At 40.2% G+C, this 25,077-nt stretch overlaps 1 protein-coding gene across 3 annotated transcripts in view; it reads left to right on the top strand.

The window, feature by feature from the left end:
- The first annotated feature begins 309 nt into the window (after positions 1–309).
- PLXDC2 (plexin domain containing 2) overlaps positions 310–25,077 on the top strand; it is a 227,599-nt gene continuing 202,831 nt past the window's right edge. The window contains exon 1 of one of the 3 annotated variants that reach the window (XM_088150418.1): positions 310–403. In XM_088150418.1, coding sequence (XP_088006544.1) covers positions 373–403 — 31 coding nt within the window. In that variant the 5' untranslated portion in view covers positions 310–372. Of the gene's footprint in view, positions 404–1,649; positions 2,208–25,077 lie in introns of those variants that run through there. The other 2 variants (XM_088150415.1, XM_088150414.1) reach the window with 2 other exon arrangements.

The following is a 25,077-nucleotide window of genomic DNA, read 5'->3' as shown; positions in this document are numbered from 1 at the left end:
CGCTGGGGCATCTGAACTAATTACTTACCAGCAGCCCAACCCAGTGACAAGCATGAGTCCTTCTGAAAAGCTCACACTGGAAAGGTTTGAAAGGGGGCGTGCAAGCAGAAGCACCGTCTTTAGAGGAACAATTCAGACTTTTACCGGCAACGTGCGCGGTCTGCAGTGCCTGAATCCGCGCACGGGAAGAAGGTTCACCCACCCGTGCTTTATTGGCTCCTCTCGTCGTTGCTCCCTTCTCCTACTGTATCTTCCATTCTCGAGCTGCTAACAGGCTGAGAATTTCGCACGAGGGCCGAGCGGGAGCGACGTTGCTGGGGAAAGAGTCGACCTGAATTCAGCCTCGTTCTGTTTTTTTTCCTCATGCTTTAGATGGCGGTGCGACCTAAGAGGCACGACGCACGTAAGCCAGACTTTCGTCGGACCGGGGTTTCCTTGGACCCTGGCGCTCTGAATACTTTTCTCCTCCCGATTCCGCACAAATCCGCTTTAAGTATGACTCGCTTTCCTTCGTGCCCTCCTCCCTCCTGCGCGCTTTCCAGCCCAGCTGCACGCGGCTCCTTTCTCAGCGCCGGGGGAAGGCTTTTCTCAGCCGCGTGTGTTTGTTTTGGGGAGGCCGAGCGGTGCCTTCGGGCGATCCCCCCCTTTCCCTTGCCCGCCGCGGATTGAGGCACAGCGGGAGCTCCTGCCTCTTTCTCTCTTGGTAGGAGAGGCTGTGGGAGGGGGAGACGCATGTGATCCATCTCTGCCGGAGGACAAAAGAGAGGGGGAGAAAAGCCGAGTTTGCACGGAGGCGCTGCTCATCTCCCGGCGAGCAGGAGGAGGAGGTAGCAAGCCCAGCGACCCATCTGCCCCTTCCCTCCCCCTCCTTTCTTTCTCCCTCTTCTTTCGGGGAAGCGCCTCGGCTGGGGCAACCGGCTTCCGGCAGAGAAAGGTGGGAGAGGAAGGAGGCGGCGGCGGCGGCTGCTGTTTCTACGCCTCGACCCAAGCAAGGGACTTTCCCAAAGTGAGAAGAGCGGGCTGGTGGTGGGAGTGGGGTGCGCGGAGGCGGTGGACCATCACTCTTTCGCCCCGCGCGGCGTTGCTTCGCCCTCTGCCTGGCGAGGCGAGAAGGCATCTCCGGATGGCCCCTTGCAAGTTCTCTCTCCGTGTGGGCGGGTAAAGCGCTTGCTCTCCGCTTTTATCTTTTTAAATGGGGCAGCCGACGGTCCACCTTCCTCAAGGTTTTGTCGCCGCCACATTCGACCGATCGCCTTAAGGCAAGGGAGGAATCGGGACTCGCTCTCTACCCTCGGCCACCCCCGTGCCCTGGACCAGCCCGACCTATCCTCAAGCTGGAAGAGAACCGGCGCTTGCTTAGTCTGAGGTCATTAGACCTGCCCATTGGAGTTCTCCACTGGATCGCACCGCAGGAATTCGAGCCTTGAAGAATTTGGAAGAAAGAACTCGAGCGTTCGGCGACCGTTCCTTCTGGGTCGATTGTTCTCCAACACACCTCCCCCAAGCCGTTGTTTAACTTAAGTTGAGAAAAGGGGGGGGGGGACCAACCACGATCTTCTTCAGAGCCTCCCTTCCCTATCACCGATTTCTGCTCTGGACGAGCACGCAAGGGGGTGGGGGAGGTTGGAGGTGGGCGGCTGGCTGTCGGACCTCTTGGTTTCTCCCTTCTGGCTCCTTAGCAGTTCGGGAGAGTTTGGCATCAGCATCCAGGAACCTCGATTTCGCTTTTGCTTGTTGACCCCCTCCCACACGCACGCACCCACCCCACGCGCATGCAAACCCACACCCCTCCCCGTTATTGCGCTGCTGGACTCGGCTCGTCTTTTGGCTTCGTGAGTAGGAAAAGAGCCCACGGGGGACGGAGGAGACGCAGGCGCCTGCCGCCTCTCCCGCTCCTAGTCTGAATGAAATCGGACCGAAAGGAAAAGTGACTTTGCAGCCGGGATTTAAAGGAAGAGAAGTGCGGAGGCGAAGCGGTGGAAGGGGGAGGGCGCGACTCCGATCGGCGCGCTTTTTCGCTGTTACCCAACGGGGCGCACCCGAGAGACCGGAGAGCGCGCGAGCGGCAGGAAAGGGGCAGCTGCCGAGAGGCGCTATGGCGAGGCTTTGGAAAGCGAAGGCAGCGGCTGCCGGGGCGCTCTTACTTTTGCAGTGCTTGGCCGACCGGGTACAGTTCATCGGAGCCGCGACACCGAAGCAGAGTCTCGGTAAGGAAAGAAGCGTGCCCGGGAGATGCTGGTGGCGGAGAAGAGTTTGGGAAGAGGGGAAGATGAGCCCCGGCAAGCGAGAGTCTTCCTGTCGAGGAGCGGAATTTTTGGTTTTTAAGCTTGTGTTTGGGGAAATCATTCCGTATCAGGGGGCTGGGGGCTGCTTAACCAGGTTTGTTTGGGGCGACAGGGTTCGGCCTCAAAGCAGACGCGTAAAAAGGAAACCTTTCTCTCAGCCGGAGGATTCACTTAACGTAACTGGAATACTTTGGAGCGTGTGCAGAGTTCTTTTCTCTTGTTGGATAACAACAGGCAGGCTCTGGCAAGTATGACTAAAGTTATTAGGATGGGGCTGGATACAGAAGCTTCCTGAGGCAGAAGCTAAGAAGTTTCGGGAAAGGCTGAGCTACTGACAGGCTTCTGTCTTGCCTAGTTGATCTCAATCAGGTTCCTTCTGAATCTGGCAGGCTGTCATGGTGGTTGTGATGGAACCACAGCAGGATTGGGCACCTGGGCACTTCCAGGGGATCACTTTGCTTGCCCCTCAGCTGGGTTCCTGTCGCACTCTTTTCTGGATGGTGGAGCTCAAGAACTTTAGGGGACCACTCCATGGTGTGGATGTGGACTTACGTCCTGAGGAAGCTGACCTGAGATGAGGGGAGTTGGATGAGATGGTGCCCATGATGTCTCTGAAGCTACAGGAACAGGGTGATGTTGCCCTGCCTTGGTACAGTGGCAACCTTGGAGCAACTTCTGCAGCTTTTTCTGAGAGGAGGCCGCAAATCGGCACCTGTTGAATTGTTGTCTGCTTGAAAGGCTTTTAGCAACACTGTTCAGGACCATCTTTGCTGGATGTTTAAAGCAATCTCAAGAAACAGCCAAAGGGGTGCTTAGCATTATGTTCAGAGATGGAAAGAGATGTAGCTTTTGGGGAAATAGGTGAACTTCTTGACCGTTTTCCTTTTAGCAGCAATGACCTGCTATTGTCTCTAAGTAATTTTTCTGCTTGTATCTCTTTTCTAAGGGGCGGGGAAGGAGTGGGCTGTTATTAATATTACTAATATTTCTGTGCCGCCCTATTCCGGATTGGATCTGAGTGTTTTGCCAGGCTCTTGATATTTTTATCTAAAACATGTAGTCAGAGGATATTTTTACTAGGATCACCCAATATGTCATCAAGTGTGTCTATCCTTTTTTCTTTTTCATAACCATTGTGTAGTGATTAGAGTGTTGAATGAGAATTGGGAAGATGTTGGTTCAAAGTCTCACTCTGCAGTGAAACTTTCTGGATGACGCACGGCCAGTTGCTGTTGCCTATCCTTCTTTACAGGCTTCTCATGGGAATAAAATTGGGACAGTGTCTTATGTAAGCTGCCTTGTGGTTTATAGGCAAGAGTGGTAAATGAAGTACAATTACAGTTTGGAAGAGGGGAATGTTATTTGTTTCATGGATCAGCATGGCTACATTTGATTTTAAATTGTATTTGTGAAGCGGAAGTTGAATGAATTAACTTTTCCATGTTTTATGTGTTGAGAAGAACATTGTTTATTGAATCTTCTCCTTATCACACAGCCATTTGAGGTACAGGAATTGGATATCCTGCTTGCACTAAGAATCTGGAACCTGATGTTGGAGCCTTCTCCAACCTGATGTTGTTTGACTGCCAGGAGCCATAGTCCGTGCCACTAAAAGACAGGGAAAATAGATGTGATTGTTCAACAACATCTGGATATCATCATGTTGGCTCATTGCAGTTGCAGATCACTTTGCCTGAAGAGCACTAAGTTGGAGAAGGCTGGTTAAAAACAACCAGGTCCCTCCAGATGTAGTGGACTACAAACCCCAGAATTCCAAAGCAACAGGCCTTGCTGGCTTAGAATCCTAGCAGTTGAAGATCTGGCAGGCAGATGGCACGCTAATATTTGCATTCTTAGAACACTATGAATCTTTAATTTCGTTGTGATATTTCTCAGTCTTCTGTTACTACAAGCACATAGCCTCACTGAGAGTGTGAATCTTCACCTTCCTATGATGAAGAAAAAGTGTGTTTCAGAGCGCCTGTTCCTCTTCTCTCTGGCCTGCATTCAGTTCCACATCTTTTTTTTTTTTTTAGCTGCCATTCTCTTGAAGAGGATGAGAAGAGGGTTCATTATCAAACACACAGTCAGAATCTCTTTCTCTTGCTTCCTGTTCTTCTAGGGTGCAAACAAGAGTTTTATTGACTGGTGTAAATATGCAGTGTAGTGGTGTGGTTTCACTCCCCAAGGTTGTACATTCTTTTCAGATAAAGCAATACACTGTTTCCTGCCATTTCATTTCCTTGGCTGGGGGCAGAGGTTTAAGGAAATGGGAAACAAGTTGTAGGAAGATCTGCTGCAAGCTTGATCAAAAAATGTATTTTTCCCTAGCATTTAACCACACAGCTGGTGGGGTGATACACACTCTACAGGAGATTATGCCCTGTGGTCTCATCTTCCTATGTTACTGTGTAACTCTGCAAAGTCTTCCCACATTTATTCGGAAGCAAGCTGTACTGAGTATAGCCAGATTTACTGTCTAATAATTGCATAGGATTGCATTCTTGGTCTGTTGCCAACGAAGGCAACCCAAAAGCTCATGGCATGTTGTAAACAAACAATGTATTGTCGTTTCAATTTTTAGGCTGAATTCCTGCTTTATCAAATGAATGAAATGATAAACTTTAATGGTAGATCATATGTGTATTGCATGCATACACACAAAGAAGGGAAAAAATGGTGGGCAGTGAAAGACCATGAAATTCAAGAGGTACTGCATCCTCCATATACACACCCTAAACATTTAGCTAAATATTAGCTGAGGATGTCTTCATTTTTGGCCCCTTTTTATTTGGCTTTAGGGGTTGAGGAGATTTAAGGGGTAACGTGGGTTCTTTATTGAGCCTTGCAGAGATTTAAGGATGTGTTTTGCTCTTTAAACACTTCTGGAAAAATCATTCTGCTTTTATTTTATGAAACATTTTTTAAGGGTTGAAATGGGTGCTCCGGCTTAACTTGGAGCAAAAACCAGTGCTGGGGATTTTGTGGGCCCATGAGGGTTCAGATTTTGTACCTATATCCAAAATAGATAGTCTAGTTCAGTCATTTTGTGCTGGAATCCCTTGGGAGGGTTTTTTCACCCCCTTTCAGTGAAAAATGTTCATATTCCTCAGCGTTAGGCTGTTTGGGTGTCCGTTTATTTTTTTTCTGTAGAAAGTTATTGGGTCAGTGGAAAAAGAGGGTTGGCAAGTGATGTATATCAGCCTTCCCCAGCGTTTTCACTTTCTAAAACTGTTGGACTACAGTGACACATCATTCTTGGACAACGCAGAAGGCAGTATTTTGAAAAGGCTGGTGACATATATCACACTGGAGAATAAACAGGTGAATATCATCAGACCTCTACACTGTGTGACATTCTTATATCCATTAATATTGACAGCTGCTTTCTCAAGTGGATTTCTCTTTAAGGTTGCTACATTCTGCTCATCCTACCTATGTAATAAACAAGTCCACACAGTATATGCAGAATTTTGCTGGGATTTAAATCTGTCTCCTAAATATAGCATCTGGTCATTCATGCTGAGTATTAAAATATGAAATTAAATATAAGCATGTATGTAGTGCCCTCCATTTCACTCATTCACTCCTGGCCAAGAAGTAGCAAGTTAGCACTGGAAAGTGGTTTCAATCATAATCTCTAAGAACAACAAATCTATATACATGGGGGAGGGGCGGAAAAATCCCCCCCATCATCCAGTCATAAAGTATCTGCAATTCCAAAGCGCCCCAAATATGTGCTTTCAGTCAGATTTTAAAAGGAAAAAAACCCTCTCTTCCTTGGTGTTTGCTTTATTCAAGCTAAACTGCAAGTTAATATTTGGCTGAAGATCACTTGCTTGTTAGAAGCTGAGGATGGCTTTGATCACGTGATATGGTTGCATTGTTGGAAACTAAGGAGGGCTGAGACAAGTCAACACGTGGCTGGCAGATTGCTGGAAAGCTGCTCTGAGCTTCCCAAATGCAAAGAAAGCGAAGAGGCATCTAATAAATAAATTAGAATAGTTCAGCAATTGAATAAGATGTTTAGGAATACTGTTGAATCAAGGGTTTTCATGTAATTGCTAGGCAGAAATTAAGTAACAAGTTTCTGTCTTCTATAGTAAGGATTCTACAGATATTTCCGGTCTTGGTACAACAGATAAATTGTAATATTTTAAGTACCAGTCTTGCTGCTTGGTTGTCTGCTTTTACAGGTGATTGTATTCCTTCAACTTCATTAATATATGAAAGTGAAAGACTGTAAAGTTCAGCAATTACAAAGGGGCTGCATTTATACAACACGGTAAATCAGAAGGTGGCTTGTTTGTAGCTTAGGCTCTGACCACAAGTAAACTGCTGTATGACATGTGAATCAATTCATTATGATTAAACTACAGGATTTTAACCATAGTGACATGTGAATCAATTCATTATGATTAAACTACAGGATTTTAACCATAGTTAAAACATTTTTGCTGGTAGCATGCTGGGTAAACTCAGTCTTTATGTGGGCACTGATACTCGTATTACATGGAATAGCACATTTGGAAGGTGAACATTGCATAAGGTAAATTGTAAATTTGAACCAATCCAGTTGGATTTGCAATTCAAATTGTGCAATTGATTCAACTTGAAGATTCCATTTGGTAAGAGTCGCACACGCTCAAAAGTCCATTTCATTGGTCTCAAGACTGTTGCACCAAATCAGTCCAAAAATTTATTTGAACATGTTCTGAATTTTACAGCATTCAAATTTAAATTTTACAGCATTTAAGCTAAAGATGAGCTGCGGAGGCCACCCATTCAATCCATGATTTTGCTGGGATTTGATTGCATATCTCCTGCACCTGTCATGCCACATCCATATTTTTCATCTCTTCAAAAGCCATATTGGGCTCAGATTGCAAAATAATAATAGCTTACTTTATGCCTCCTTGTGTTGGTAGGCTCTAGAGGGTCTGAATATAGCGCATCAGTATTGTTCAGTAGTTATAGAAGTTACCGAAAAGTGACAAGTGCATGCAGAAAATTTCAGATTTAGTTTACCATATCTTCACTAAGAAGATGTTAACCAGTAGGGTTGGTTGCTCTGCCAAAGACCTTGGAGAAGTTGCTGCTATTCAGAACATGTTCAAATAAAAATTTGGACTGATTTTATTTTATTTTATTTTTAATTTTTATTTATCAAATTTGTCACCACCCATCTCGTTGAATGATTTGGTGCATCAGTGCCTTGAGACCAGTGAAATGGATTTTTGAGCATGTGCGACTCTTACCAGATGGAATCTTCAAGTTGAATCAATTGGACAATTTGAATTGTAAATCCAATTGGATTGGTTCAAATTATAAAACCAAATTAGATCAAATAGATTTATTGAGCTGCATGTCCAAATAGGCTGTTGGCTGATTTTCAGACATCTAGAAACTAAGGCATGGCTGGTTACTGCAGTATTTTTCTTTGATGAAATTCTTTCTTTATACTTCCAGTTTAAATGGTAACAAGTTTTGAAAAATAATTTGCATTTTTATCTGGAAGGTACATGGTGCCTTGGTATCTAATATTTTGTTACAGTTTGGTATGTTTTACAATGTTGAATCTGGGTTATCTGAAGTAAACATTGTTGAGTGTGCTCCTGGTTAACTATGTGTGGAATCAAGTCATACTTTATTACTTGGTTTGGGTTATCTATTTTAAGAGATGGAAATTTTTAACAAGGATGTTAGCTCCTTCCTTCCTTCCTTCCTTCCTTCCTTCCTTCCTTCCTTCCTTCCTTCCTTCCATCCACCCACCCACCCATCCATCCATCCATCCATCCATCCATCCATCCATCCATCGAAATGTGGGCCTTAATTCAAAATTTACCACTATGCCTTAGGAGTCCAGTCCCTCCTATGCCACATGTCTAATTCGCTTTTGGTGTCTAGCATAATATAGGATTTCAAACTTGTTATGACTATAAAAGTGGCTTTTCTGTTTTGTTTCTAGAGTATTGCACATTAGTTTGGTAAAAACCTGTTTAAATTCACTGAGTGCCACAGATTTTATCATACTCTTGCATACTGCTGTCCTTTTCATGAATAAATAATGTCGGATTGGGCTGAGGCTGATGATATACAGAGGGAAGGGCTGGGTGATCTTTGTGGTCTCTTTCAATTCCAGAAGTGTATGAGTGTAATATTATAAGTAATTTGCTGACAAAGTGGGTGGGAGTGGAATAATTGTCATTTGTAAGGGAAGCCCAAAGACCTATAAAAGCTTGAAACGAGGAAGAAGAGAAGGTGTGCATATTTTTTTAGGATTTGATAGGTGATAAGTTAGTCCAGTAGACTTTGGAAGTGAGGTGAAGGAGAAAATCCAATTATTATACAATTATTGCAATCATGATTTTGGCTTTGTTAGAGTATTATCATTGTGACCACTGGTAACTATTGGCCCAGCTTTTCTAACTCAGTGCCTTCCATATTTGTTGGGTCTTCAACAAATGGATTGGGGATTTTGGAAGTTGTAGTGCAAATGGTTTTGAACAATACTAGGCTGAAGGCTGAATCAGTGCTTGACAGATTGTTTTTGCTATTGAACGGCTATGGAATCATTTGTATAAACTTCTATCATAGCCAATCAATGATAATGTATCAGTTGAGTTAGAAGTGACACAGCTACATTTAATAATTTGTCTCTCATACTTGTAAATCTAATAAGTGTAATAATATTTACTACTGCAATGACACAGGCTACTTTAATAAAATATATTCATCCATTAAATTCTATTGATTTTTAATTTTGCAGACTTAAGAAAAAGTGTTTCAGTTTTGGGCAGCAAGGACTTTGCAAGCCACTTGATTGTCTTTTGAAATGGAATCTTGTTCCCACAGAAATCAATGGCAAATACTTTATTCCCCTTTCTCTTATGGAGCGGGATTGTTGTTCCCCTCCCTTCTGTCTTCGAGATTATAAATTTTGTGCTGGCATATCACCCCACCAAGATAACACTGCAGTGCAGAGAAAATGATGTGTTTAAAAGGGGGGAGCTACCTCTTACTGAATTTTGAGTATGTTATCTTCAGAATAAAGGAAATTAACTTTTAAAAATGCAATCTAAAATATGCAGCTTGCTGGTTTAATTTTAATAAAGAACTGCATGATAGCAGAACGGGCCTGAGTTCCTACATCAGGCTATAATGTGCTTTGATGGTTTTTGGCTAAATATAGCTTAGAACTGATTGTGGTTTGTAAATCAAGGTTTATGTCCTTGCACAATGCCATCCAGTATATATATTCATAAACTATGAGTAAAATGAACCAGACCTTAGTATTGTATGGTATCTGAACTAGGCCATGGTTATTTTTCATTTACCTGGTCTGTTTTGGGAGAGGAAGCACTTCCATATGGTGGAGTGAAGCCGTCCCAGTCGCATTCTGTAGAAACAGAGGAGAAACCTATTTAGTTCATCTTTTAATGCCAGATTACCCGACTCTCACTTGCTGAATTTATGAACTGGAATGCTATTGACACACTGGAACCTGCACTTTCCCAGATTTTTAATGCAAGTTCTTAGTTTAAAAACAAAAAGGCATACTAAAATAGTTTGGGGACAAGCACACAGAAAAAGGCATTATATCAAAGGAAATTGCTTATAAGAATGTGCATTATGAAAAATGCTAATCCGGTAAGGAAGGAGGATAGAAGTTAATGTATGTCCCTGCTGAGATTGTAAATAACTTTATTGACACATACTAAAGGTTTCCTTTTTACCTGGAAAAAGCATCAGGGATCATAGGCATCTGTTATAAGCCATAATGATGTCATGCCGATCATTATGTAAATTACATAATTTGTATCATTTGCATGGCACATGTGACATCACCAACCCCTTGCAGATGTCATGGGTGAGCAGTTTGTGACCCATTTCTATGGTAATCTGTAGCCCTCCATGTATTGATGGGTTCTAGGCATCAGTCCCAGCAAGCATGGCTTGAAGTCAGAGAAGCTGGAAATTGTACCATCTGGAAGAATAGAAATTACCTGATTGAGTGATTGATTGCTTATGTCCCATCCAATTGGTCTTGACTCTTAGCAACCACATAGATAAGTGTTTCTCAACCTTAGCCATTTTTTAATGTGTGGACTTCAACTCCCAGAATTCTGGGAGGGGAATGCTGGCTGGGGAATTCTGAGAGTTGAAGTCCACACTTCTTGAAGTTGCCAAGGCTGAGAAATCCTGACATAGATAGATTTTCTCCATGACGATCTGTGCCTAACAGAAATTGCCTACCCTTGAAATAAATATTTTAAGCTGATATACTTCGGTACGGAAGCATGGAGAGAAACAACAGCCCAGTGGTAGAGCTTCCTGTTTGCATATCACATTAGCCAACCCTAGGCCCATCTATTTCCTACTAAAATAACTTTCAGATAGTGGACTTGGGAAGGATAATATGATTGTGGCTTGAGAGCAAGAGTAGAAAACTTGCAGCCCCCCCCCCGATTTTGTTGGACTACACATTGCGTTTTCTATGCCACTGGTCATGAAGGCTGGGGCAGAAGGGAATTTACACAGATAGATAAATGGAATGGTAGTTAAATGACCCTGAGAGCCATTTTGGTGTAGTAAAGTTAAGGCATCAGGCTGGAGACCATGAATTCCAATCCCGCCTTAAGCACAAAGTCAACTGGGTGAACTTGGGCCAGTCACTCTCTCTCAGCCCTAGGAAGCAGGCAATGGCAAGCCACTTCTGATATCTTGTCAAGAAAACTGCAGGGTCTTGTCCTGTCACCAGGAGTTAACCCTGACTCAAAAAAAAAAAAAAAAAAAAAAGACCTTATTGCTGAATTTTATTGTTGGCAGTTCTTGCTGTTTTTGCTGTCTTGCACTTTACTGTTTTTGTAAGCCTCCTCAAATTATATGAGGAAATATTTGTATAAATATTTGACATAAATACTCAGATCCAGGTGTTTTGTTTTCCTTTCCTTCTGGTGGGAAAGCTATGTGCTGGCAACAATGCAGGCCTGTGTTCAAAATGCTTAAGCCAAGTAAAATGAATGGGTTTCAATCTACCCATCTCTGTGCTGGATTTTAAATGCTGAAGCTCATCTCTCCCACAAAGTCCATCCCCAGTGTTGGATCCTTTCCCTGTGCTAACATGCCATAACTCAAGGGCAGAGCATATATATATGCTCTGGGGGAGATGGGTGGCATATAAATGTAATTACAGTGGTACCTCGGGTCACGAACTTAATTTGTTCCACGACTCTGGTCGCGACCCGAATTGGTCGTGACCCGAATCAAATTTTCCCATAAGGTTCAATGTAAATACGGTTAATCCGTTCTGAACCAATGTATTTTTTTTTTAAACCACAAAAATATGAAACAAAGTACAGTACAGAACAGTACGAAGAGAGAGAACGCTAACCTTGCTTGAGGCAACTTCTGGCGTGGAGGACAGGAAGGCGGGTGGGGAGGTGGTTATTGTTTGGAGGGAGAGTCCCCCTCCCTACAGGAAGCCACGGCCACGTGTCACAGCAGGGAAAATGGCCGCGGATCCTGTTCATCACCCGATGTGGAGTTCGTGAACGGAAGCAAAATTTTGCGAACAGTGCTGTTCGTGAACCGAATTGTTCGTGAACAGAAGCGTTCGTGACCCGAGGTACCACTGTAATTAATTAATTAATAAACAAACAAACTTTACATACAGAAGTTCCCAGGTTCAGTCCTTCTCATCTCTAGCTCTAAAGCTTTGAAGCTGATGTTTTCAGGTACCTTTTCTTTTTTACTGCTCCAATAGGTTAGAGACATTATGGAAATATGAACCATGTTTGTCCAGGGGTATGCACGGATCTCAAAATATGCAAGAAGGTATCCAAGATATGAAGTCTAAATTTTGAATGAAGTAATTAATGTGGGTTTTTTTCACTGATACTGCAAATCATTTGAATTTCAGGCATGGGTGATGATTATGTCCTTCCAAAGGACAATTATAAGGAAAGAACGTCACAGTGAAATGGAATCCAGGCAGAAGTGGTGGGCTTAAGAGGTCTGCAAAAATTGGTTTGGATTCATATCCAGACATTCTTAAAGTAAACTCAGTTAAATTAAATTCATGATGGCAAACAGAAGTTTTATTGATTTTAATGGTTCTACTTCTAGGAAGATGAAGTTTGAAAGTAGCACAGTGGATTTACATGGGCCTCAGGATGTGCTGGATTGTAGCCTTATTATCCACATCTAGCGGTTTGGAACAGAGGAATGCCGGGGCAGGGGAGGATGAAATAGCCCCCTCTTTTTCTGATCCAATCCCTTCCTATTCATTGCTGTTTCTTCTGTTTCTCACTAAAATACAGATACATCTTTACATGTATTAGTAACAGCAAATGAAATGGTAAATTTTGTGTAACTTAGCTACAGTTTTATATAATACTTTCCAGCCAGGCACTCAGAATATGTCTAACAAAAGGGGCCTTGAACTGGAATCCAGAGATCTATCATCTGGGACTGTTTCAAAAGTCACGCTGAACAGGGGCAAATGTTTTTAACATCAGAATTGAACCAAGTCCCCCAAGCCTTCTGCCCAAAAGTTCACTTCTGCATAGCCCAAGCTTGCTTTATCTCCTAGTGGAATAATTTTGTTGCTGCTGTAGTTAGTCGAGAGTCATAAATCTTTTTGAACCATTGTGTGGTCAAGGTCCCAGAGATCTACTCGTAGATTCAGATCTACTTTTGGTCCAGCCTGCTTTTAATCTTTTGAATATTACTTGAAGCTCAAATCTATTGGATTGTATTTAATGGTGGCAAAATATCTGGATTGTTTGCTGTGCCAGTATTGCCCACTAGAGGGCAAAACAGCTGTGTCTAGGATAGCTTCAAGATTGTTCTATTGAGATAAACAGTCTCTGGTCTCAGCATGATCTCCATCTACTTGAACAACTGTCTGGTTTATCAGCTTCATGAATTTTCAGGTTCTTGGCAGGCAAGATCAGATCGCTCAAAGATGCTTCTGCCATGACAGTTGCAGAAACTGAGATGCAGAGAAGCTAATTCACAAAGTGGACTCAACAGGGGACACTGCCGTTTTTTCCATTAGCCAATTTAAACATGACACTAGCTAAATTGACCGGATTCATTTTTGTTGGGAAGTCAACCCAAAAGTTATAGCTTCCAGTTGTTTTGACTAAGGAAATATTGAAGTGTTCCCAGAATTAAACAAACTAAAAAAAAAAAAAAACCTTAGAAAATGTTTGTTTTGGTTTTGTTATATGCGCTTTTGCTCAGAAAAATATAAGCTAGCTAGTTTTCTAACAGAAAAATGTTTCTTAGAATTAAATTTGTGCACATAAAATAAGAATTACTTTTAAAAGAGCTATTTCAACACCAAGTAGAATAATTTTGTGGAGAGATGAATGGGTATGGTGAATTTAATAATCCTCAAAGCTCTCCTGGGGGACTTGGAAGGTTTGCATAGTCATTTTTAAATAGTAACTTACAAATATGTATGCATTATATCTGGGTCTTCAATTTCTGTGAAGAATTATGGTATGGAATTTCTCTGCTTCAGATAACTTGAAAATCTAGTTTTCTATTTCCTTCTAGAGAAACCCATGCAGCGGTGTTCCAGTGTGGCTAAGAAGCTGAATTAGAATTAGTGAGACCTTTAGCTAAGGAAGCTGTCTTTTGGCCAGTCATGATCTCTCTCAGACCAGCTGATCTTATAGACTTCTTGTTGTAAGGGGGAAAAAAAAGGAGAGCGTGTCATTTATAGCACTGTGGACTCCTAGTGGAATATAAATGTGTGTTACAAGCAATATGGCACAACTCCTTGTATCCATATATATGTGATATGCATAAGCTCAAATTGACTATCTCTAATGTACTCCTTTTTGGATATAAGCATTTTGATCTCCAGATACTAGAAATGAGTTTTGGTTGTGCATTCTGATCCATGAATCAGCTGCACATATGTATGGCAGAATCATCTTGTTCTCTGAAACTTTTTGTTTGCGTCTTTGTGAGCTGAAGGACCAGGTTAGGGACAGATCATTATGGAGAAAATCTGTATATGTGGTTGCTAGGCGTCAAAACAATGACTTAATGGCACATAATCATCATTATCTACAAGTACAACCAAAGCCTCATTTTTCCCGAAATACGCTCATCCTATTTTATGCAAGCTTGCAAGCTACTGTACTGTTGCTCACATCCCATCAACTAGGAGATATATGACACACATGGAATCGACTTATAGCTGCCCAAACACTTGTTTATTTCCAGGTATTCTCTTACAATATAACCTTGGTTAATTACTGCTTGTAGACTGATTGATTATCACAGAATACAGGATTTGGTCAATAGTATGTTCCTGCTACTGTTACAAAATTATCTCCTATAGAATTTATGGCTTGGCTTTATGGTTGGCTTATTTTTGTTATGAGATTGTTAGTCATTCAGGCCTTGAACAGACAAATAGATGGAATTTGAAATTTTGTCCTCGTGTAATATGAAACCTAGTGACTAGGCTTCATTAGAAAGAACAGGTACTGGTGTCTTCTACTAGCTTTAAGAATTCAGATTTTAGCTTGGATTGATTCTTGAGTATCAGCAGTTTCTTTGTCACAATGGTGGTGTTCAGCTTTGTTTTGATGCTTAAATCATTTGGACAGCATCCAGCTTTAAACAACAAGCATATTTCTGCTTGTACAACAGTATCCCATCTCTCCATCCTACACCAGACTACTGGGAAGGGGGGGGGGGTTCCATCTTCCAGATCAGATATGGGAGATGTGCAGCATAGTGGGGTGTACGTGGGCTGTGTTGCGATAGCAGAATTTTATTTATTTTATTTTTATTCCATTACACTTGTGGACTGCTCCAATTATAAATGACTCTAAGCAGCATATATTCCAACCTCTGTAAATTGGATGAAAAATAATGTAAAAGAAAACAAATCAGCATTATTATTTAACTTAAAGTCTTGACCTTTCATCAATATAAGCAAAAATCAAAGGATCTTCCACCATCAAGAGGGAGAAAGATAAGAACATTCCAGCCCCAAGGCCTGATGGAATAATGTGTAAACTCCAGGAGGAAAGGAGCCATCCAGAGGAATGCTATTCCATGGAAAAGAGAGCCCAGTTGAGAAAAATTGCCTTTATGGTCCCTGGAAATGTCATTCCTTGAGTGAAGGGATCTGGAGAGACCCTGTTCTACCAGATCTTGTTGGAGAGATGCATATTGTTGGAAGTAGGAAGTCTCACAGATATCTGGGTTCTGAGACGTGAAGAATGTGCCAGCCCATTGTTTAATTCTTTACCATTACCAAATTTTTGTCAGATTTTATTCAAAAGAGAGATGGTGTTCAGGAATTCAAATGATAAGATTACAATTTTGTGTGTGTGTGTGTGTGTGTGTGTGTTTCTGTTGACATTCTATCATTGCAGGTTTTTAAATAAAATATATTGCTCTGTACAAATAGTTTATCACAAGATGATGGAAGCATTTTTATAAGCAGCAATGTCTTGAGTTCATGACATATTTCTTGTTCAACTTTGCCACTTAGTTAATGTAGAATTCATTAGGGAAATAAATTAAGAGAGCATGCTTCCTGATTACACTGCCATAAACATAATGGATTCATTATTTGTAGTGCAAGAATTTGTGGACTGGAAACCAAGCATCCAGAATATTACACAGCTTAACCTCTATACAGGGACAGTACAATATTGGTTTAAATTCCGAAGCCTATAATATCTTTGTAGTATCAGCATTCAGATTCACTATGAATGAAATTTTCATTCTTACTTTATAAAACTTCTTCAACTTTGATATTTTCTTTCAACAAATTATTATTAAAACAGGAAAACTACCATTGTTTCTCATTGCATTCAGGTGAGGTAAATTTGGTTACCGCAGGAACTTAAGTGAATATCAAAGCGGGGTTAAGTTCCAAACTTGTCTTGAATGATGAAGCAAGAAACTGTTTAAAGATTTACTGGTGTAATTGTGTCATGATGAGGGAATTTGCAAAAGCATTTTTAAAGTTATAAAACTGAAATATGATTGTTTGGATATTAAGGAGCTAAAGAGTCATACAAAAAAGGGGAAAATACTGTGTACAAACAGCATTCATCAAAATTAAATATTGAAGTATGCAACAAGGATGATATAATTAGAAAATTAAATAATGGATCATTATTTAATGGCTGTTTTGCTTTGGTTTAAAATTTTCTGCATTATGAAAGCACTGGGTAACAAAATCTGATATTTCCTCTTCCAATCTGTTTCTGGTCATGAAAGAGAAAATAGGAGGAATTTTGTGGTTCCTAAGATATTCTTAAAGGGTTCAGAGGATTCAAACCTTGTTATTTCTTTAAATCTGCTGTTTCTGTAATAATTTCTGAAGTATTTGTTGCAGTATGTTTATCCCTCCTATGCTTCACCATCTCCGACAAAAAATATCTGCAATCCACAATTCTAATAGTACCCAATAAAATTGGAATGGATTTTCCTTTCGATATAATAGTATAAGTTTATATAATAGTGCTGTGAGAAATGGTTAAAGGATCTGGGTAGGTTTAGCCTACAGAAAAGATGACTGAGGTGAAGATATGATTGCAGTCTTCAAATAACTTAAAGGGTTGTCATGCAGAGGAGGGAACAGATTCTTTCTCTATTGCTCCAGAGGGGAGGTTCAGAACCAATAAGGTAAAGCTGTGAGGAAGCAGGTTAAGGTTAAATATCAGGAGGAATTTCCTTACTATACAGTGCAATAATTGCAGAGGATGATGGTCAAAAACATGTGTAGGGCTACATCTCCTAGCAGTCTGACTGTGTGAGAAGGCAGCGACCCCCAACTTAATTGCTTTACAATAGTTTTGACATTAGTCAAGCTAAATAATGTAAGTGTCAGGCCAGTATCAGTCTGGTGAGAGTAGCACAGAGGAAGGAGTTGGAGGACTATTTAAAACAGAAATTCCAGAGAAAAGGGAGGTTGAGACTGTATATTTATTAACATTTTTGCAGAAGAACAAATTGTAATAGATTCATGACCTGCTAAATCATTAGAGCACCCGTCATCTTCCTTTGAAGCTGGTCATCTAATTCAAGTCATCAGTCCAGGGAGAATTTCTTTTCTTTGTTTAAATATTTCTAGGGCAAATGCCTAAGGATAAAGAAATGGAAAAAATCAGAATCATTTGGGGAAAGGGCAGTTGTAAGTTGGATTGTATTGTACTGGCATATCGTATGACTTTCCAGACCTTACTGACTCCCATCTTCTCTCATCCCTGGCTGTGCTGTCGAGAGGATGAAGGCATTTGGCATTCAGCAACCTCTGGAGATCCACACATTGTTCATCCCTGCTCTAGGGCATCAGGAAGTATTCACTGTAGATAAAGGGATGATAGATACCTTCATTCTGGTATTCCAGAGGGATATTTAATAAAAACACTTTCTGATAGCCTTGGTGCCCAGTAAGGGAGGCCTTGCTGCTGATATCCAGAGAACTTTTGACAAATAAAGCACGCTCACAAACGATTAGTCCAGCCTTTATGAATCCATGCAGCAAAATCATGAAGCTATATATCAGCTGAGAACCCACACTGCTGATTTTGCTGTGCCTGCCCACACAAATAAAATAATTTTAGAAGCTGAAAGGCAAATTATGACTTGCAAAACTCCATGCAGTATCCAGAAATTTCAGCCCCCATAAATTATGGTTTTACCACTGATGGAGGAAACAAGCTGCAATAATGATTATTCAGAGGAAGGACATTCAAATTAGTTCTTACCGCTCAACTAATACATAAAGGCAACAGTCCTTTGGCACCCCTTTATTTATTAAATGTGGCCCACTGTGAATAACTATAGAAGAACAAGTATTATTTAAAAAGTCAGAATAAATTCTAGCATTCAGCTATGTAAATGAAATGGTGCCACTTATTAGAAGTATATTCCATGAACTTTTAAGTATTGTACAGCCATTACAAATAATGCAGCATAGGGCATGCCTTGAGCTTTCAGCTATATTGTCAAAAGAATGAATACAAAGAGAATAAATTATTAGAACCTCTAATAAAAATGCAGAAGTATAACTTGCTTTTGTACATCATAGCTTGTGATCACTTGAGTGAATTTCACTGAACTATACTCTCTCTCAGCCCTAAGAAGCAGGCAAGGGCAAACGACTTCCTAAAATGTTGCCAAGAAAACTGCAGGAACTTGTCCAGGCAGTCTCCAGGAGTCAAGACTGACTTAAAAGCATGCTCACTCACCCACACCCACACATACACACACACACACACAGAGTCACACATGTGCTTGCTGTGATCTAGACCCCCCCCCCCACTTTGTCACGTGCACAAAATAGTAAACCAAAGTTTTGGCCCGAAGATCATAAATCTGGTAGTCTTTGAAATTGCCATGAAATACACAGGGGCGGTTGTAGCTTAGCATAGCCAGATCATACCAGGCAATAGAAGACTATTGCAGAGGCTCTTGTAAAGGAGAGATGGGGGTTATAACTCATCAGAGTGTACCAGATTGGATAAGAAGAGAATGAGGAGGACACCTTAAGAATGGAGATTGCTTGGAATGTACTTCATTTGCATTTGCTTTTTAGCCTATCATTAGGCAGTTACCATTAATAGTTAGTAATTAGGAGGCCTGTGGTTCCTGACCTAGACCATTTTCCACATCTTGTTGGAGGAACCCCACTCCTCTGGAGCAGATTTTCTGGTGATGCAAAGAGTTGCACAGTGAGGAAGAAGCCATATTTGCATATAACTTTGGTGTTCCTGCCCGGGTACATAACTCAACTGGACCATAAAAAGTGGCCACTGAGTTTCCTTCTGAATGTTCTGCTGGTAAATTTCTCTGTTAATGCTGTAAGAAAAGCTAGCTAAAATAAGCATAATTAGTCCATTGCTAGTTCTCTCTGAAGTAAAGATTCATTTCCCTCCAGTTGGGATTTTCCTTCTTTCCTTCCTACTTTTCTGTAATGTTTCTTGTGAATATGCAAAAAAAGTTTGCATTTGTTCTTATCCCTTTTTATTGTGTTAGATGTTATCATTGATTGTTTTATAAAGAAGTTTTGGGGGAAAATGCAGCGAGCCAATTCTCTAAGGGTGGCTTGCTCAACTTAGTACCCACCAGAAACTAATAAAACATTCTGGATGAGGATGATGGGAGCTGTTATCTAGTATATATAGAGGATATCAGGATGGGAAAATTGGTTTAAGCCAGGGGTTCCTAAACTTTTGCCATCACACTTCCCTTTAGTGTAATCTTAATGTGCACACCTCCCTTAAAAATCCAAACACGAAAATGAACACAAATGAACAATGAAAACAATGGAATGAAACTTGGGGAAAGGTGGATTTATTGTAACAAGGTACAACTTAAAGGTTCTTCACATCTCCCCTGGATTTTGTCTACATCTCCCCAAGGGAGATACACCTCACAGTTTGGGAAACACTGGTTTAAATGATCTGCTGAGAGATTCAGAATGTGAATGTTCTGGCTCTCTTAAACATTGCAGTAGGGAGAAAGGGAGAATAAAGCATAACAAGAAATCATTTCTGTTTTTTTCCGGGGATGCTGAAATACAAAGTACCCCCTCTGTAAAAATGTGCAGTTAGATAATTTATTTAAATCTACCTAAAGAAATGTTTGATAAACTCCTTGCTTTCCTCTGAACTCTCCCTCCCCTGCCCCCTTTTCTTTCCAGTGAAATGTGTAGTCTTGGTAAAAGCCTGGTTGCCCACCTAATGGGAGTTTAGTAGAAATTTCATTCAACTATATGTTTCCCTGTGGTTTATTATTTTTGAATCCATTGGTAGAGCAATTATGATAATTTTGTAGGTGGGCATGACTTTCTTCTTGGATTTGGTTGTGGTTTTGCAAAAGGGATTTCCTTAACAACCTTGTTTTCAAAGAATGTAATCTGTATTGGCCAAGTCTAAGAGTTATATAAGCTCATACAAAGTGCTTTGTTTAGCCAAAGGGAATTTTGACCAATCAGATCCTCTTGGCAAATAGCAGAGCTCAAAGTAATACTGCAATTACTATCAGTCTCAAAAGGAGTTTACAGTGTGACACTGGGGACTGAAATCTGATTCTCCTGGAGTTCACAAAGCAGAACTAGTTCCAAAGATGCTAGGCTATATTTTTATGCTTTTTCACTCATCTGTGATTTAAGTCTTTATAAAACTTAAAACAAGAAAATACTAGGTTAAATGAATGGTGAGCAAACTGGCCACAGGGCCATTTACAGTTGTTGGTGTAATTTTATATGGGCCAGGATCTGGTTTCAGAAGTCCCTTCAAGTTCCCTTGTTTAGATAGCAGCAACATATTTGTCAGGATGCATCTCACCTCTGAGATTTCCTGTACCCAGTCAGTTTCTTTTACCACAAATCTGTTTATAGTGTGGTATACTTTTCATATTGCAGAAGACTGAGACCTTCTGCATGCTATGTATATGCATGCTAAAACATATCCCCCAGTTTCCTAAAGTTTTCTTCTCTTGCAAGAAAGAGTTGTTTCTCCATCACTTTCCTGCTCATACAGCAGTTACCTAGTTTGAGGGTGAAAATGTAATCGTAATTAAGATGTATACACACATGCACTTTATCATTGCCCCACATGTATGTAAGGTGGTCCTCATTTAGTGACTGCCTCATTTAGTGACCACAGTTGGGATGGTGATGAAAAAGTAACTTTGCAACCTTACAGGTCTTTAAAGTAAAGGAAAGCTGAAGTAAGATCATAAACACAGTCATGGTTTCACTTAGTGACTGCTTTCCTTAACAACTGAGTTGCTGGTCTCAATTGTGGTTGCTAAACAAGGACTACCTGTAAACCTGGCCATTGCCAGGAAAAGTCTGACCTGGACAAATGAGACATGAAAACTGTCACAAAAAGCAGCCATCAGATATATATTTCTTCTAGGTCCCTTCTGAGCATATTCCATATATACTACTGTCAAAGGTCCCTGGCTGATCTGTAAATTTGATTTCTAAGTAGTAATCACTGCTCGTCATGGTGGAGTTCGATTGCTACCTCAAAGGGCACAACTGGATATTGGTCATAATGGGCCACATAATCAGCCTAGTTCCCCCCAAACTAAGATACTGTTCTTTGCCACCTCCAGGTAAGATTGAATTGTTAATCTGATTGCATTAAGCAAATGGAAGCTTAGTTTTCAGGCAGTAAAATATACTGGGTTGGCTTCAAAGGAACTGCAGTATTTTTAACTTTAGTTTTTATTTGCACATGTAAGCACTTTTGAAATAGAAGAAGCTGAGAGTAAAGTCATAGCACAGAGTCAATAGTATAATTCTATTTTAACTAATACCACTCTCTTGCAGTAAAATTATGCAAGCTTTGCAGTGTTGATTTTGAGACCTCCTTGTAGCCCACTGAAATATGTTTGAAAGTAGTTATTCTTTCTCATACTGTCTTAAAGTTTTCTTAGCATAATGGTGGCAATGAATTTTTAATTCCACCTAATATTTGCAAACATTTGATTGAAAATAAGTTAGTGGCTCCTGTTGACATTCTCCATTTAAATTCTCCACAGAAACAGAAAGGATGCTGAGCTGGCTTTATGACTATGCCACCATACTAATTTTTAAAATGAAGACCATGTAAATAAATAAAATTTAAATCAGGTGGGGTTACAGTGCCTAGTTAGTGACAAGGGGATTTTGTTATATAACCCTGTTAAAAAGAATCTAGTAGCCCAATAATATTTCATCACTAAAAGCATAGAAACAGAGATCGCATTTTCCATTTAGTGTATATAAAGTAATTACTGTTGAATAATCTACATCCTGTTGTTCTGAACCCAAAGTAAAAAAAAGTCACTTTGTCACCAAAAGGAATGTGGCTGCCAGTAAACTCTTGCCTTCCCACTCTGAGGGAAAAAAAGAATTTTGCTAGCAAATTTGGAAAGGAGAAGTTTGTCTCAACTTAATTAAAACAAAAATGAAAATAAAGCACGATTTCAGATTAACCCCTGAGCTAAAACTGAAAAAGGTCCCATTTGGGCCATACCAAAAATGAAATCAAACATGTGACATTATTTTTCTCTCAACTCTTAGTTAAAGTGTAACTCAGATAGCCATCTCCAGTTCCCATAATGAGCTCTGTAAATCCAAAAGGCAGTGCAGAAAAGAACATGCCCTGATGTGTGTATGAGAAGTTTTGTAGTGCCACAGAAATGTGCCAGAAGAGGGTCATTCTCTTCAGATTGTCATTTTCTGCGCAGCCTCATCCTTTTTTCACCCATTGCCCTCGATCATCTCTCTGAAGCGCTGCTTATAATCACCGTCACAGAGGACTTTAGGTTGAATATTATGAGGCACTGCCAAAGCCTGGCCATGTTGCTTTTGCTTCGCCTTCCAGACCTATTGTCCCATTCTGTAATGCTTCCTGACAGGATACATTGCCCTTGTCTGTTCCTCACAGCACTTATCAGCTTATATATGAGCATCGCTGGCTGAGATACGTTAATATTCATTTCATGGCATAAGCAGCATTTCATATCCACAATTTACTATATATTTGGCTTTTCTTTGCCCTTGCATAAATCTGGCTTTTTTTCAACATGTTAACTTCCACAGGTACCCATAGAGATATATTTCAGCATTTTTTTTCCTAAAGAAAAAATAATGCAGGAAAAACAGATGTTAGAAGATACTGGGCTGACTTTTGAAATTGGTCTTAAGCAGTTTCTAAAAAGACAGTTGATAAATGTAAATATTTACTGTAGTTCCTGATCTTTGATAAATGTAGTATATTCATATGACAAACAGCTACCTGCATCTACTGTTTAGTTCATAGAAACACAACCAACTTCTCTCCAGTCTCCAATTTAGTAATCCACTGTGTGTTCATATCAGACCTTTGATAGCAACCTGAACTGAAAGGATTTTTTTTTTCCCCATGACAAATCTCAAGGAATTTTCTTTAGCAAGATTTATTAATATGAAAGTAGTAGTGATAGAATTCCAGCAAGTGAACAATTTCTTATTTAAAATCTATATATCTATGTAAATATTATGACAGGGACTTTCAAGTCTCATTCTCACAACCAGAGAAAGAAGCAGATCTCTGCACAGGTACAGGGGGAGTTTGCAGCTGTGTATTGTGTGTGCAATGGTGGCTTATTAGTCGGAGAACCAATTCTTACAGCTACCTCCTTGAATGACACTTGAATGAATGTATGTATGAAATATGTGTATAAAAAAATAAGGGGAAGGGTTTTCATAGCATTCTTGATTTATTTCAAACCTGTGAAGCTATTAAAATGTGAGGAGATGAGGATCTCTCTAAGGGTATGTATTAGTGTTAAAACTTAACAGTTAAATAAAGTACTAATATTAATATTGAATTAATGTAATTGACTTTTTGTACCCACTGACTCTTACATCTTTTATGTGCAGCTCTCATTCAAAAGAAATTTGTGAGCCCCTAGTTTAATGACTTCTTTAAAGAAAAATCCAGCTTCATATATCAGCAAGGGAACTGCTTCTTGGAGTTTTCTGGCAGCTTAACCTGGTGAAGCCATGTAATTTCAGGATCACCTGGGGAACTAGTTATCAAGTAATCATGGTTGGAATTGACAGCTCTCAGAGCTGTAAACGTATAGTAGTACCACTAAGAATTTGGTCGTACTGCCTATTTCTGTACATGATGTAGTTCTCTGGTTTTGGTGTGAGGGAGAAAATCAGTATTTGTAATATTCCTTCTGCACAGCCTCTGTTGGGAGAAGAGAGAAACAGAGGTGGTAGTATTCAGCTAGCAAATTACTTGCTTTACTAAGGTGCACCAGGGAAATATTTTTTCAGTATATCTACTTTTTACAGCTATTATTCCCACTGCAAAATGGTATCACATTAGTTTTGTTCCATTAATTCTAAGTTCGGTCACTTCTTCAGCCAGATCAGCATTTTATTATCTGAATATGAAATCACATGAAATCACAAACTGTGGCTAGCAACCTCTCCACATGCACCCTAATGTATTCCCATTTTAAAACATTTGTTCAGAACAGTCCACCCTTCGGGGGCTGCAATGTTGGCACCTCAGAGGAATCTTGTATGGTGGAAGGGGAACAAAGGAGAATAATTGATGGTTCACAAGGGCCTGGGCCCTGTGGCTTAGATATTATGGAGACCTCCTCAAGGGGCAGGCAAGAGCTGTCAAACACTGGATTTTCTTCACCCGAACCAGAGCTCTTTTCCGACCTCCAAAAGGAAATATAACACTCCCTTTATAGTTACTTTAGCAGCTTAGAGGCAGGTCTGTTGCTTTAGTAAATAAAGCAGTTTGGTTGGTGGGATTTGGAGTTTGTAATCCAACACATTTGAAAGCAATTTAATTGGAACATTGATTTAGAATAAGCACTGTATAAATACTAGATATTATTGCATTAGATTTTATTTTTACCTTTTTTCAATGTTTCATAATGTATGTCATTCTTAAAAAAATAAATTTTAGTAACTTTTACAATTTTCAGGTTTTATTTTCGTTTTTACTCTACATTTTCTCTAATACATCCTTTCTCATCTCCAGTACATTATCTGTCAGAAACCAGGCCTTAAAAATTCTGAAAAGGAAAGAAAGCAAATGTAATTATCTATAATTATCTCCTGGTGTGATACTTCTGAAAATATGCTTGTATAGTTCTTGACGTGAGAATCTTTTCAGGGAATTGTAATTTCTCATTCACTATACTGTTGCAATTCCCTGGAAAGATTCTCATGTCAAGAACTATACAAACATATTTTCAGATGATGATGATGATGATGATGATG

The sequence above is a fragment of the Python bivittatus genome, unplaced genomic scaffold (genome assembly GCF_059951505.1).
Source record: "Python bivittatus isolate LINGU-HERP-01145 unplaced genomic scaffold, Pbiv_v1 ctg000610_np1212, whole genome shotgun sequence".
In the NCBI taxonomy this organism is placed as follows: Eukaryota; Metazoa; Chordata; class Lepidosauria; order Squamata; family Pythonidae; genus Python; species Python bivittatus.
This window is presented reverse-complemented; position numbering and strand designations above follow the sequence as displayed.